General features: G+C 39.1%; 1 protein-coding gene across 2 annotated transcripts in view; it reads left to right on the top strand.

Annotated features, from left to right (window-relative positions):
* CRB1 (crumbs cell polarity complex component 1) overlaps positions 1–15,223 on the top strand; it is a 147,513-nt gene that overhangs the window by 107,533 nt on the left and 24,757 nt on the right. For both annotated transcript variants that reach the window (XM_032317053.1, XM_032317054.1), the window contains 3 exons: positions 396–1,302; positions 4,109–4,237; positions 8,068–8,194. In XM_032317053.1, coding sequence (XP_032172944.1) covers positions 396–1,302; positions 4,109–4,237; positions 8,068–8,194 — 1,163 coding nt within the window. The remainder of the gene's footprint in view (positions 1–395; positions 1,303–4,108; positions 4,238–8,067; positions 8,195–15,223) is intronic.

A 15,223-nucleotide genomic window follows, 5' to 3' on the forward strand; every position in this document is an offset into this window, starting at 1 on the left:
CCATTCATTTCCAACTTTTTTAGACATTGTTTCTACATGTAGCCTTTTTTTCAATGGGAAAGAAAGGTATGGTCTGGGTTTTGGTAGCAGACCATCCAGGTTTGGTATTCTGGTCTTATTCTTTATTAGCCACATGACTGTGAAAAAAATCACTTAACTGCAGGGAGTCTCAATTTCTTCTTTTACAAAATGGGGATGACAATAGTAATAATAATAATAATGTGCTCTAGAATTCTATATTAGAAATAATACAAAAAGAACTAGCACAGGGCCTAACCCGTATCAAACAGTTGATACATGATGATATTAACTTGATCATTTGTAGTGATAAAGATAATGAAGCCAATATTACAGATTCAATAAAGTTGCTCATTGGTGTTGCCTTCTCTCTTTAGGTATTGGAAATGCTGTTTTTAATGCACAAAGCAGTGAAATATTATTCAGGAGCAATGGGAATATTACCAGAGAACTCACCAATATCACATTTGGTTTCAGAACAAGGGATGACGATGTGATCATATTGCAGGCAGAGAAGGAGCCTGAATTTCTGAATATTAGCATTCAAGATTCCAGATTATTATTTCAGCTGCAAAGTGGCAACAGTTTTTATATGCTGGGTCTGACAAGTTCGCAGTCCGTGAATGATGGCATATGGCACCAAGTGACTCTTTCCATGATGGACCCACTGGCCCAGGCCTCCAGGTGGCAAATGGAAATGGACAACCAAGCATCTTTTGTGACCAGTGCAGTTGCCACCGGGAACCTCAACTTTCTGAAAGATAATACAGACATTTATGTCGGTGACCGAGCTGTTGACAGAACGCAGGGCCTGAAAGGGTGTCTAGGTACAATAGAAATCAGTGGCATTTATCTCTCTTACTTTGAAAATGTTCCTGATTTCACTAATAAGCCCCAGGAAGAGCAGTTTCTCAAAATCTCTACAAATGCAGTGGCTACTGGCTGTTTGCCGTTGAATGCCTGCAACTCCAGCCCCTGTTTGCATGGAGGAAATTGCGAAGACATCTATAGCTCTTATCACTGCTCGTGTCTCTTGGGATGGTCAGGGGCACGCTGTGAACTCAACATTGATGAGTGCTTTTCAAACCCCTGTATCCATGGCAACTGCTCCGACAGAGTTGCAGCCTATCACTGCAGGTGTGAGCCTGGATACACCGGTGTGAACTGTGAAATGGATATAGACAACTGCCAGAGTCACCAGTGTGCAAACGGGGCCGCCTGCATCAGCAAACCCAATGGTTATTCTTGCCGCTGTTTTGGAAATTTCACGGGAAAATTTTGCAGGTGAGCATAACGTTCAGGTAAAGCTCCATTTTCCTTGTCAAATTGGAAAGCGTTCTGAGCTATGCATCTGTCGGCTGTGCTGAGCAGGAGTGACATAGGTCCCTTCCATCACAATTTGGTCACATAGATGGGATCTCACGTGGTGGGATGTTCCACAGGGAAGAATCATAGCGTTTTGCCCAGATTTGAAGCAAAATATTTTCTCCAACATCTTCATTAGAATATGTCTTATGAACTGTAGTCCCAGAGTTTGGCAGCTTTAAGGTCTCAAGAAACAAATATTTTTTGCAATAAAATGCAAAAACTTATTTTTTTCTTTGCTTTTTTTTTTTTTTAAGATTCCTTTATTTATTTTTAGAGAGAGACAGAGAGCAAATGAAGATAGAGGGAGAGAGAATCTCAAGCAGACTCCCCACTGAGTGCACAGCCCAGGTGGGGCTAGACCTCACAACCCTGAGATCATGACCTGAGCCAGAATCCAGAGTCAGATGCTTAATTGACTGAGCCACCCAGGTGCCTCCCAAAAGCCTGGTTTTCATATTGTTCGAGGAAGCATGACTTCTACCCCTAAAACAATGCTCTCGGCTATTTCCGGCAGGTAAAACTTGTAAAATCTTGAAAAGTCTATGGTAAATTATAATTTTGAGAAAGCGAAATTATGACTCATATAAATGACCATGTTTTGATGTTTTCATTGAAGTCATTAATTAATGAGGAAATAAGTATGATAGAAAAACCAGGTCAAAGGACAACCTAATTATTTATATATGTGCGTATATATAATAATTGTATATATTTTTATTACCCACATAAACATAAATATATGTACATAGAGATGAGGAAATGAATTTGCTAATAAATGCAAAACCATTTAATCTTTTATAAAGCATTACAATTAATATTTGAAAGTACATTTTTTACCATGTGACAGTTATATCACTATGGGCAAACTCATTTCCATTTCAGTGAGCAAGATCCATTCATATTAATGTCATTTTCCCGCAACTTATAGAGTTGTAAAATAGCTTAGTGAAGAAAATCTAAGGCATACACCCTACAAAATCAAACAATCCTAGAGGATCCTTTATATAACATGCAACATTCCTTCGAAAGACTACTCAAGAATATCTTTTGCCCATTTTGACATATTTCACAATTTTTTCTAAAACTACTAAAACAGTGTTTTAATTCTAGTAATGACCTCCATCTTGTGTTACATAAACAGAAATAGGAAACAGTATTTTCCTGCTCAGTCACATAGCTTCAGTGTTTCCACATAGAATTCATTACTTTATAACTTATACTGCTTTTAAATTCACTAAACAACTGAGTCATTATGGGGAGGTGAGAGGATTATTAATAACAAGTAATACATTCCCAGACTTCGGCAGAAACACCTGGAGTGGATTGGCAGCCTGTAGACTTAACACTAACTCAGAGCTTGTACCCTAATGGGATGAGTCTCCCAGCAGACAGAACAGGTAGCCATACCTATAAGAAGATGTATTTATCTCCATAACATTTATTGCTGTTCAGACCCTGTGAAGGCAGGGCACAGTATTAGGGGTCAGTGTTGACATTTTAGTTGTATGTCACTTTCCATGAGTTAAAACGGACTCACTGGCCAACAGGCAAAGTGCCTGTTTTAAAAGCAAAAGATATTCAGGATCAAAATTAATAGTATTGCCGTGGACCCTTTGGATAAGTAAAGTAAACATATATGCCCCAGGAACTAGTTCTCCAGTATTTTTTCCTGCCTAATACATCAAAGTCAAGTTCTCAAAGATTAAAGTTCTCAAAAGTACCTTCTAATGAGATTCAAAAATTGTTTATTAAACGGAAGACGTATACAAAGCTTCACATTTGCATTGCTAATTGACCTCTTTCAAAGCCGGTTGACATTTTTGGTTCTTTTGAAAAGTCCTTATGATATTTTCTTTTTAAAGTCGAATTGATTAGCTCTTGTGGGAAGAGACACACTTACCGTCCTATAGGCTAGTTTCTCCGTATTAGCGGCAGTGCGCACAACAGGACAAAATTAAATTCATCTTATATTTCCCGAACATGAATTATGTACCAGATACCATCCATGCACAGTGGGTCATGAACAACACTCCTAAAATTACTTCTGGTCAGTCCCTTCACACTCCTGGATTTTTCCTTTGCATTCAAGTTCTGCTCGGCTTCTAACAATTTGTTCTGCCTTTATAAGGATTCCTTATTACAACTTTGCTGTACTACAAAAGAGCCACCCTCTTGAATTCCCATACAGTTGCCACCGAGCGCTACATACAGTCGTCCTAGACAGCATTTGGCTTGCATCCTGCTCAGTTATGAATCATTAGGTAGGGAACAGCGAGTGTTGGCGGGGTAACAGGAGTTCAGCTCTGAGAGCCTACAGAGAAATCACATGAGTGCTCGGGTACCAGAGTGCTGTCCTTGCTTTGCTGGCCTTTACAGAGATGCAATTTTCCATGGCCTGTGTTGATTTATTAGCCAGGCAGCAGCAAACCAAGCTATAGCGAGTTTCTTCCCAGCCCTAAATTTATTGCCACCCCACGGCACAGATCTTATCTCATCAATGAAAACTGTAGGAATGGAAGATGTATAGCCCGCTTGTTACAGCGCCCTCCAGCAGGAGCTGTTTACGGAAAGTGATTGTGTCTAATGCAGCACAATTAAGCATCTGTAGCTCAGCCAGCCTGAGTACTTAATTAGTTTGGCATCAACTACATATATGAACTTTTCCAAAAAGTTTTCTTGAATGAAATGAACAAGATGAACAGCTGTTCTTTTATCTCCCTAGACACACCAGATTACCCTCGACAGTTTGTGGGAATGAGAAGACAAATCTCACTTGCTACAATGCCGGCAACTGCTCCGAGTTCCAGGGTGCATTCACATGTCTGTGCCCGCCAGGTTTTACTGGGGAATGGTGAGTCCCCTTAGAACTTTATAGAAGAAAATTCTGGATTGAAAAACAGTGGGATTATGCAAGGTTGATGTCTCCTCTCATTTTTCCTCTCAGTTCCCATAGGAAAACCCAGGCTGAAATATAGGTCCAACCAGAGTCAGATAATAAAAAAGAAGAAAAATCACAGTTTAGGTCAAAGCAAAGAACACTTCATTAGCCAAGACTTCAAATAAGAAAATACGTCTTTTTGAAAAATGTAAAATGTGCTATTTTTCTTTCTGATAAGGACTTCTGGTTTCATGTTTCTTTCCTGCTGACTCTAATAAGCGATGCAAATATAGTTGTTGTTGAAGTAAAATAAAATATACCTAAAAGATTGCCTCATAGAATGATCTAGAACCCCGAAAGTTTATAGACCCTAGCCGTATGAGCCCATCTTTCCCAGAGAAAGCCTTCAATAGTTCTTCACCTAATATGGAGATGATGTTATAGATTTGGCCAGTGGCTTCAGACGATGGCTGAAAATGCAGTCAAATTTGGATATGCGTTTGCCGGGCCAAAGGTGAGGTTAAAAATTAAAAAAAAAAAAAAAGTACTCCCCAGCTTTTCTCAGCTTCTCAAAAGGACCAGTGTCCTCAAAATGATTCTACACCAGGGCTCTCCCTATGCTCTTACATATCTCTTTATGAGCAAATAATAAATAGTTAACCATCTGTTGAACACTAAGTCATGCATCTTATAAATATCATCTCTAATTGTTATTCCTTTCACTGTGCATTTGCATAAACTGAGGCTGAGGGATTAAGTTAGAGGTCAACTGCCAATCCAGGTGTGTGCTGCAGGGAGATCCCGCCGCCCTCAGGGCCTGGGCCCATCGTTTGGATATTCTGACGGAAATGAGTAAATCTTTGCTTGCAACGATTCAAAAAAAATGGGAGAAGTGCTCCTTCATCTCATATGCCGTCCGGCACAAGATAGCGATCTCTGATCAAACTCCCTGCATTGAACAAATTAGATAAATGAAAATACAAGGCATTTGACAGAGTTTGATTGAATGAACTTTTCTCAAAAGGGAAGTTAATAAAATTCTGGGTATAATTTGTGCGCCCTGACAACTGCAGTCTGGAGTCATTGGAATGCTCTCTTTCCCAGGTGGCTCTTTCGGCGCAAGATACAGCTATTTTGCCATTTTTACAAAATAGCAGGCAATCTCAGATATACCTGCCTTTTACCCAGTCGGCATTCAGTGGCTGATCCAGCTCGTGCCTTCACAGCCTGCTTTCAGCAGCGGCTCCAAGCAGCCCCCGCAGACCTGTCGTATGTGTGCACGGAAGGACGGGGAGCCCTCGAGCATGTTCTATTTTCTAGTGAGCCCCTTCTACCATGCCACGTACTGTTAACGCAGACCATTCAACTGGCCTCCAATTCCATACCCCTCCGAAACAGTGCAAATATTTCCTTGTCCTAAATATTTCCTTGACCAACTCGTTCCCTATATTTAAGTGCTGGTTATTTCCTGCCTCCGTGTCACGGGTGAAGGCTTCATGTCACACTCACGTTCAGCGGCACAAGGCACAGACACATCCCAAGCCTTGGATTATTTTTCTGCTCCTCACACATTATCCCTATTTACAACAAACATTTTTTTTTCCTACAACATTTGTTTAAAAGAGTCTTGCATTTAAATGCAAATAACTTCTTTGAAATGTGCTAAGAAAAGGAAGCTCCAAGTTTTCCTTCCTCTCTGGGGACCCTCCTCTGGATCAACTTCTCTGTTCCAAATAGATTTCTAAAATAGTGACCACAGGTTTAATAGATGTTGTACTTTCAAAGCCCTTAAGCATGGTCAGTTAATTCACTGGGTGTTAATGGATTTATTTATTTTGATTGCCGGTCTATTAATTAATCTCTAATGAAAGCTCCGGTAATGTTCATAATGAATGTGTATGTGTGGTCTCTGTGTACTTCAAAAGAGAAATAGGGGCACCTGGGTGGCTCAGTGGGTTAAAGCCTCTGCCTTCAGTTCAAGTCATGATCTTAGGGTCCTGGGATTGAGCCCCGCATCGGGCTCTCTGCTCAGCGGGGAGCCTGCTTCCCCCCCACCTCCCCCCCCCCCACCTGCCCCTCTGCCTACTTGTGATCTCTGTCAAATAAATAAATAAAATTTTAAAAAAAGAGGGAAGTAGATAAGAAATGGAGAAAGAAGAGCCCGAGAAGACTGGAAAATACTAGAGAGTCTCCCAAGGCCTAGGGGCATGGGACTTCCTTAAGGTCCAAAGATACTGAAAAGCTGTGTTCCTGCAAATTGCCTCCTCTTCTGTCTGGCTAGACCCCCAGCTTTCTAGTGTCATCCTGGCAGGTTGCAAATGATGGATGGTGTGAACACTCCGGCCCACCCAGGACAAAGAGTGCTTGGCAGCCTCTCCCAAGTTGTCGGGTTTTGCTCAGATCTAATCGGAGAGGCCTCCTTCCCGGGCAGAAGCCTGAGCCAAAAAAAGAAAACAAAAATGTCTCAGCTATGCTTGGTATCCAGCGGGATAAGGAGCTGTTTTCCTGGGAAGAAATCTTTTTTTCCTTTATACTTCGGGTTGGCCCTCCCCACCCACCCTGCTATCCCCCTTCATTTTGAGCCTAGTAATTTCGTCGATGACCCAGACAAGCAAGTTTTACCTTTTGGGGGGGCGAGGAATGTAAAGTGGTTTACATTACACTTGGACATTGTAAGTTGCTCTTTTGGGATTCTTGAAGCTAGCATTTTATATGAATTTCCCAAAGTAAAAGAGATACTTTAGTTACTGCTCTATCCAGGGGCCTAACAGAGTGTTTGGCATATGATTAAGTGCTAAATACACAAGTACTGAACGGCTGAATGAAAGTGACTGGCGAGTTAATCGGTGAGTTTACTGAAAAATAAGTTGTTGGCCGAAGGTCGGGGGAAAGACAACAGTGTCCCAAAGAAGTGGAAAATTTCAGTATACCTTAGTATTGATAACACTTGTTGGGGAAAATTTAGCTTTTGAAAGTCATTCTACCTGAATATTTTAAAAACTACACTTAGCTCTAAAACATATTTATTAGGAAGTGAAATTTCCTTTTTTTTTTTTTAAGATTTTATTTATTTATTTGCCAGACAAAGACCACAATTAGGCAGAGAGGCAGGCAGAGAGAGAGGAGGAAGCAGGCTCCCCGCAGAGCAGAGAACCCGATGCGGGGCTTGATCCCAGGACCCTGGGATCTTGACCAGAGCCGAAGGCAGAGGCTTTAACGCACTGAGCCACCCAGGCACTCCAGGAAGTGAAATTTTCTAATTACCTACTTCTGCTTTTTGTTGAAGATTCCACAGGAAAATAACTCCAATTCTTCAAGAATAAACTGTTTTTTCCTTCTATTTTTGATGGGCTTTCTTTCCCCCCACAGCCCGAGGGCATGGATGTAGTACAATCCTGACAGTAGGGGCACAGATCTGCTCTGTAGACTCCAGGTTGGCAAAATGCAGCCTCACGGTTCCCATGTGTCCCCAGTAAACTGAACCAAAGGTGGCAAAGATGGCAAATGCTCTTTGAGGACAAAACGACCATTCCTCAGGTTTTTTCTTGGTTTCTAAAATCTCGCACCTGTTTTTTCATTCTAATTAGCTGGGCATGTGTACAGATTATTTCCCTTAAAAACGAAATTTGGGACAGGAATTTTAAGCAATGTGTCCCCACATCATGATGTGTACGTAAGTTGCATGGGAGTTGGTAAATCAGACCGTACGGTTCCAGGTAGATAAGGCATTTTTTTTTTCCCCATTTCACAGCCAATTTATTCAACAGAGACCAAGGCTGCTGCTGTTTCTGTTTCTGTTCAAGGTGCGAAAAGGACGTGGATGAGTGCGCCTCCGACCCGTGCTTCAACGGAGGACTGTGCCAGGACCTGGTCAACAAGTTCCAGTGCCTCTGTGACGTGGCCTTCGCGGGCGAGCGCTGTGAGGTGGACGTAAGCGGGATCTCCTTTTATGTGTCTCTCTTACTGTGGCAGAATCTCTTTCAGCTTCTTTCTTACCTCATTCTGCACATGAACGACGAGGCAGTTGTCGAGTGGGGTGAACAGGAGGATGACTAACACTCATGGAGACATTCCTGAACTTAACAGCCATTGAAGCTCCAGAAATGTCTTGACGCATTTGAGACTCTAAAAAAGAAAAAGAAACACTACCTTGAAAATTAAAATAAATTCAAGGACTGTTTGAAGCATACCATGAGTGTCATATGAGAATATTAAGTATTTACGTATTTCAGCGATATCTGTAAAAAATATTGTTCTTAACGTAACCAGAAACTTCTCATTGAGTACACTTGTACAAGTACATTGTTTTTCTTAGTGCTTCCATGTTTGAGTGACGACTACAGTAAGAACTGATTCTCTCCCACACTCCATTTCTGTGTATACTTCTGTAGTGTTAGTTGCCCCGTGCACCCTGATCCTAAGACATTCGTTCTTTCATTCCTGTCTATAATTCATGACATGACAGTTTGACTAATTAAACTGTTTTGCATCCGTCTATGTTTTTATACATAGCTATTCAAATGAAGTGTTACCAACTCTCTGGGAAGTTAAAAATGTATATAAAGAGAAAGCAGGGAATGACGCAAGATCCCTAAAATGGAGAAAGAAAACTTTTCTGATCTAATTGGTATCAAAACTCAAATTATGCCTCACCAGTATACTTCCTGTTTCCACAAAACCTCTCCTCCAGTTGTGTGACAGGGAAACCCTACTTCCATTTCTTTTTCCTATAATAGTTTCTGTTCAAATAGAGTACTTTTTGGTTAATTGTTTATAAATTTTGACCTTGCTGATATTTCTCTCAAATAGACTGATTTGAATTGCTTTTTGAAGCATATTTAATAAAAATAAGTACTGTTGTATATCCACACACCAAAAAGCATGTATTATAAAACTCGATTTCTTGGAAGCATGTTTTTCTAAAATTTGCAAGTATCATCTTTAATTATCTTTCTGAAAAAAAAAAAAACAGGGAATCAGAGTAGATTTCATTACCAAAATATATTTGACATTATATTTCTTTTAAAATATATACCTGAAATGATGGCTCTACAAAGTAAATTAATAAGATATGCAAAAAAATTATAGCTATTTCTTAGCTTTAATTGACTAAATATAATAATAATTGAAAGAACTTTATTTGAGAATATTTTTAATTCCTTCCACGGGCATGTTAGAATTTCTGCTAAATATCTCTGTGTGGGTATACCCTTCCAAAGAAGACATTGTGCCCATTTAAACGGAAGAGTGGTTTGATCCTATGAATTAATTTAGAAAACAGCTACAATAACAATGACCTGACAAATATAGTTTTGTAAATGTGTCTATGTCTTTCGGAGCTGCCCTGGTTTGACAACACGAGATTGATTTATCCTTTGGGTGATCTCCAATAGTCATTTGGCCCCGATTGTGTAAAGAAAGTTGTTTTTTTCTGTGGAAATGACCAAGGAAGACCTAAATATACCAATCAAAACAAAAGGACAAAATGGTATACCATAAAAACAAAGGAAATGGATTCAATTCTATTTTTCAATAGTCTTAGAAGATTTTATGCAGCCAATTCATATCCTCTAGGACACTGGCAGTCATTTCAGATGGGAAGCAACTGATTCTGCAGTCTCTCCTTCATCCTCCTCCGTTTCCTCCCCTCCAGGCAGCACGCACCTTCCTGCTGTCTCAGATGGATCCCTTCCAAACTTAGACTTTGCGGCAAGAGATTGGGAAAAACCCCCTACCATGTTTGCCTGGAAGCAAGCATAAAATAGATTATGGCCACGTACATATGGCTTTCACACTGACTCCCTTTTTGGACATATCTGTACTTGCATACTTACAGACCACTTCCGTGTAATTTTTTACCTCCCGAATATATCTGAGTCCTTCACAAATGCTTTCTCTCTGAAATTCTTTTGTCTCTGTGTCACTGTCACTGTCAACCACTTTTCTATTTTCCACATTTCTTGTCATGAGATGCCTGACTTAAAAAAACAAAACAAAACAAAACTTTCCCTTCTCTGTTTTTCTCTATTTTTTAATTGCATTGTGTATGATTCTGCCTTTTACATATTTACATAGAAAAATAAAACTTGTGTTTCTATATCTCTACTTCTCATCCTCTGACAACTGTCTTCATTTGCCTTGACCGTGTCTTGCGTGGTTAAGATGTCCACAAGCCAGGCACACCCATGCACAAGCATGCGTGTGCGTGCACACACACACACACACCTCATAATGAGCACCCAAGCATCAGTGCTCATCTTCCTGGATTGAGGTCTGCTTCCCAAGATGTGTCCCTGCAAAGTAAATACCTGTGGGCATCAAAATCAGGGTCCCGTGTACTTCGCTCCTTGGCAAGTATACCTCTGGCTGGCGTTCTAGAACTGATTATATCCCTAATTGCTCTCTCTGTTGGTTTACAATGTCTCTGCCCGTAGTACGCATAGTTCAACCTGTTCCACAGAGAAGCCATCTCACCTAAATGACAGAAATTCAAACAAACTCTTCTAGAACAAGTCTCTGAAACAAAACCTGTATTTAGTTGCATACCAGATCATTTCTTTTTGCTTATTTTTAAGATTTAGTATATAAGCTAAATGGGGCCGTGTCTCTGTGTTTGGCCATGCCTCTTTCTTCTTTGTGTGTGTGTACATGAAGAATGGTTTTTATTACTCTCCTTTTTAGGGAGCAGGGAAGTAGAGAAAATAGGAACGTTTGCAGAAATTAGTGTTCGGCCAGCATGAGGAAACAATTAAATTCCAGTAGCACTATTGAGAACCTATCCTGGGCCAGGGACTGTGATGAGCTGTTTTTAAATATACTTTTTTTTTCAGCATAAGAGCAACCAAAGTCTCTCACCTCCCAAAATCTTCACTAAATTGTGCTTAAAGATCCTTTTACCATTTCTGAAATTATTCAGCTTAATTTTGTAAAATTAAAGTGGGATTCCTTCTAGAAATGGTGATACATAAAATTTGAGTTTAGTGATTTAGGTAGGAAACCAATGAAAAGAAATCTGTGTTGTCCAACTACCAAAGTTATTACTAATATGGACTATCTCCCTTCTTTTCTTTTTTAATTTATGCAACAATAGCTTAATGACTCCCTACCATGTGCTATGGTCTGGATTAGGTGATGAGAATACAACTACAAATTGCTTACCACAAGTTGAAGGTCTGGTAGGAGATGTGGGTAAACAAACAGTGAAGGACAGTTCCTGGGTCAGTGTTAGGATAAAACTAAGTACCAGTTATAAGGCAGCACTTAGGAGGAGCATTTTGTTCAGTCTTAAAGGTGCCTGTGGAAGGTCTCAAAGCCAAAGCTGGGATTCAAAGGTAAACAGGTGTCAAGTTGTGACAGGAGGGTTGGAATAGCAGAGACTGCTTCTGGCAGAAGGGGCTGCAGAGCCCCTGAACGGTGACTAGATCCTCAAGGGTAGTGGGAACACAGTAAGACTGAGGCTACAGAAGGACCAGAAATGAATCCTCCTAAGTCAGATCAGTGACCTTGGCTTTTCCTCCTAAGAGTAATGGGGAGTCTTTAAAGGGGTTCAATCAGAAAAGTAACAAGATCTCACTTGCACTTGAGAAACATCAATTGGGCTTCTATGTAGAGAATAGATTAAAAGAAATGCAAGACTGGACCCCCAAAGACGCATTTACGGGGCTATTGCTGTAATTCAGATAAAAGGAAGTGAGCTTGGCTCTACGTTATAGAGTCCAAGGGGATTCGAGGAGGGGTTGCTGAATAAAGGTTGAAGCTATAAGACCTATAGCATGATTGTTTGGAGAAGACATAGTTCTGAGCAGATACTCCAGTTAAATTTGGTGAATGTTAAAAAGTATTTGTAGATTTAATAAATGAAAAAATATAAGGTTCATTGGGATATCCAAATACTGTTACTATTTAGTGTGAATAATCCAATCTGGAATTCAAGAGAGATAGCTGAGCTGGGTGTCTAAATTTGCATGTCATGTTATAGATCTATTGATACTTTGTATTCCAGTCTCCATATCTATAATCCATTTGTATTGTTTCTTATTATCTTTTCCAGTTTTATTGAGATATAAATGACATAGAATGTATGTAAGTTTAAGGCATGCAACTGGTTGATCTGACACACTTACATATTGCAAAATGGCTGCCATCACAGCCTTAGCTAATGCCTCCATCTCATTACTTAATTACCATTTCTTTTTTTGTGGTGAGAACATCTACCATCTATTTTCTTAACAACTTTTAAGTGTGCAGTACAGTAGTATTGTGAACTGTTAGTCACCATGCTGAATATTTGAGTAGAACTTACTCATCTTGTAGCTGGAAGCTGGTATCCTTCGACCAGCATCTCTCCATTCCCTCACCCTCTGCTCCCAGCTACCATCATGCTACTCTGTTTCTATGTTTGTGCAATGTTTTTAGATTTTCTATATGAGTGGGATCATACAGTATGATATATTTATTTTCTGTCTGAATTATTTCACTTCGCATTATGCCCTTAAGATCCAAATGACAGCATTTCATTCCTTCTCATGTGGAGTAACATTCTTTTGCATATACATAACAGATTTTCTTTAGTCATTTACCTGTTGTTAAACATGTAGGTTGTTTTCATACCTTGGCTGTTGCGAATAATGCTACAGTTAACATGGGAGTACAGATAGCTCTTTGAGACAGTGGTTTCATTTCTTTTGTATATATACCCAGAAGTGGAATAGCTGAATTATTCAGTAGTTCTATTTATAACTTTTTAAGGAAACTCCATACTATTTTCCATAGTGCCTGCACCAATTTACATTCCTACCGACTGTGCATTAGGGTTACCTTTTCTCTATATCCTCGCCACCACTTGTTATGTCTTTTTGATGATAGCCATTCTGACAGGTGTGAGGTGATGTTTCATTGTGATTTTGATTTATATTTCCATGATGATTGATTATGCTGAACGCCTTTTCATGTGGCTGTTGGCCATTGATATGTCTTCTTTGGAAAAATGTCCATTCAGTTTCTCTGCCCATTTTTTAATCAGATTGGGGCTTTTGGGCTATTGAGTTGTATGAGTTCTTCATACAATTTAAATATTAACCCCTTATCAGATATAAGATTTGCATGTATTTTCTTGCATTCCATAGGTTGCCTTTTCATTTCATTGATGGTTTCCTCTGCTCAAAAGCTCTCTAGTTTGATATAATCCCACTTGTGTACTTTTGCTTTTATTGCCTTTGCTTTTGGTATCAAATCCAAAAAGAAATCATTGCCAAGACCAATATCAAGGAAGTTACACCATATGTTTTTGTCTAGGGATTTTACGTGTCAGGTCTTACATTCAAGTTTTGAATCCATTTTGAGTCAATCTTTGTATATGGTATGAGAAAGGAATTCAGTTTTATTCTTTGGTGTATGGCTATTCAGTTTTCTTAACACCATTTATTGAAAAGATAATCCTTATTTTTGGCTCCTTTTTCATAAATTAATTGGCCATATATGGATGGGTTTATTTCTGGGCTTTTGATGCTGTTCCATTTGTCTATGTGTCTGTTTTTATGCCAAACCTGTACTGTTTGAAATCAGGAAGTATGCGGCCCCCAGCCTTGTTTTCCCTTCTCAAGATTGCTTTGGCTAATCAGGGTCTTTTGTGGTTCTATATATATTTTAGGATTGTTTGTTCTACTTCTATAAAAAATGCCATTGGAATTTTGATAGGGATTGGATTGAACCTGTCAATTGCTCTGGGTATGGACATTTGAACAATATAAATTCTTCTAATTCATGAGCACAGAGTATCTTTCCATTATTTGTGTCTTCTTCAATTTCTTTTATCCCCATCTTATAGTGTTTAGTGTACAGATCTTTTACCTCCCTGTTTAAACTTATTCCTGAGTATTTTATTCTTTTTGTTGTTATTGTAAATTGGATTATTTATTTATTTCTCTTTCAGATAGTTTGTTGTTGGTGTGTAGAAATACTATTTCTTTTTGTATATTGTAACAACCCTTAGAAGGAGACATAAGGAAAAAGCTTTATGATCCCAGTCTTGGCAATGATTTCATGGGTATGGTACCAAAAGCACAGAGAGCAAAAGTGAGAACAGACAAATAGAACTACCTCAGATTTCAAAACTTCTGCTTGGCAAAAGAAACAATCAATCAAGTGATTTTTATCCTTCACTCTGCTAATGTGTATTACATTGTTCAGTTTTTATATGTTGAACTGTCCTTGCATCCCAGAGATAAGTCTCACTTGGCCATGATATATACTTCTCTCAATATGCTATTGAATTTGCTTTCCTAGTATTTTGTTGAGATTTTTGCATCTATGTTCATCAAGGATATTGGCCTGTGGTTCTCTTTTCTTGCAGTATCATTTGGCTTTTGTATCAGGAAAATGCTGACCTTCTAAAATGAGTCTAGATATTTTTCTCTCTTCATCATTTTTTTTTTTTTGAAGAGTTTGAAAAAGATTGAAGTTAATTCTTCTTTAAATGCTTGGTAGAGTTTACCAGTGAGGCCATTTGGTCCCGGGCTTTTCTTGGTTGGGAGGTTGAGTGATCACATTTCTATCACCAAAATAACTGTTGTGAAAAGGTAGAAAAGGAAGGGATGATACTTTTGAAATCGTGAATAATGACATGCACTAGCAGTGTTTTCAATTTGAGAGGCTCTCCTATTTGTAAGTCCAGTCTTCCCCTACTTATAATATCTCTGGGAGGCATTATTATCTTTATTTTAAAGATAAATGAATAGAGATTTTAAAAGATTACCTGAATTTCCCCAGGCCAAGTATCCAGGAAGCATCAAAGTTAGGATTTATCCACATCATTTACTTCCAAGTCTAATGCTAAGGAGAGGTGTGAGGTCTGTCAGTTAGGACCCGGGAAAGGGATCTTAGAGTAATTAGCAGGAGTTTCCCTGTGTTTGTCATCCAGACTGGTCAAGAAATATGTTAGGAATGGTTTGCAATCCATCA

Source organism: Mustela erminea, chromosome 17 (assembly GCF_009829155.1).
Source record: "Mustela erminea isolate mMusErm1 chromosome 17, mMusErm1.Pri, whole genome shotgun sequence".
Taxonomy (NCBI): domain Eukaryota; kingdom Metazoa; phylum Chordata; class Mammalia; order Carnivora; family Mustelidae; genus Mustela; species Mustela erminea.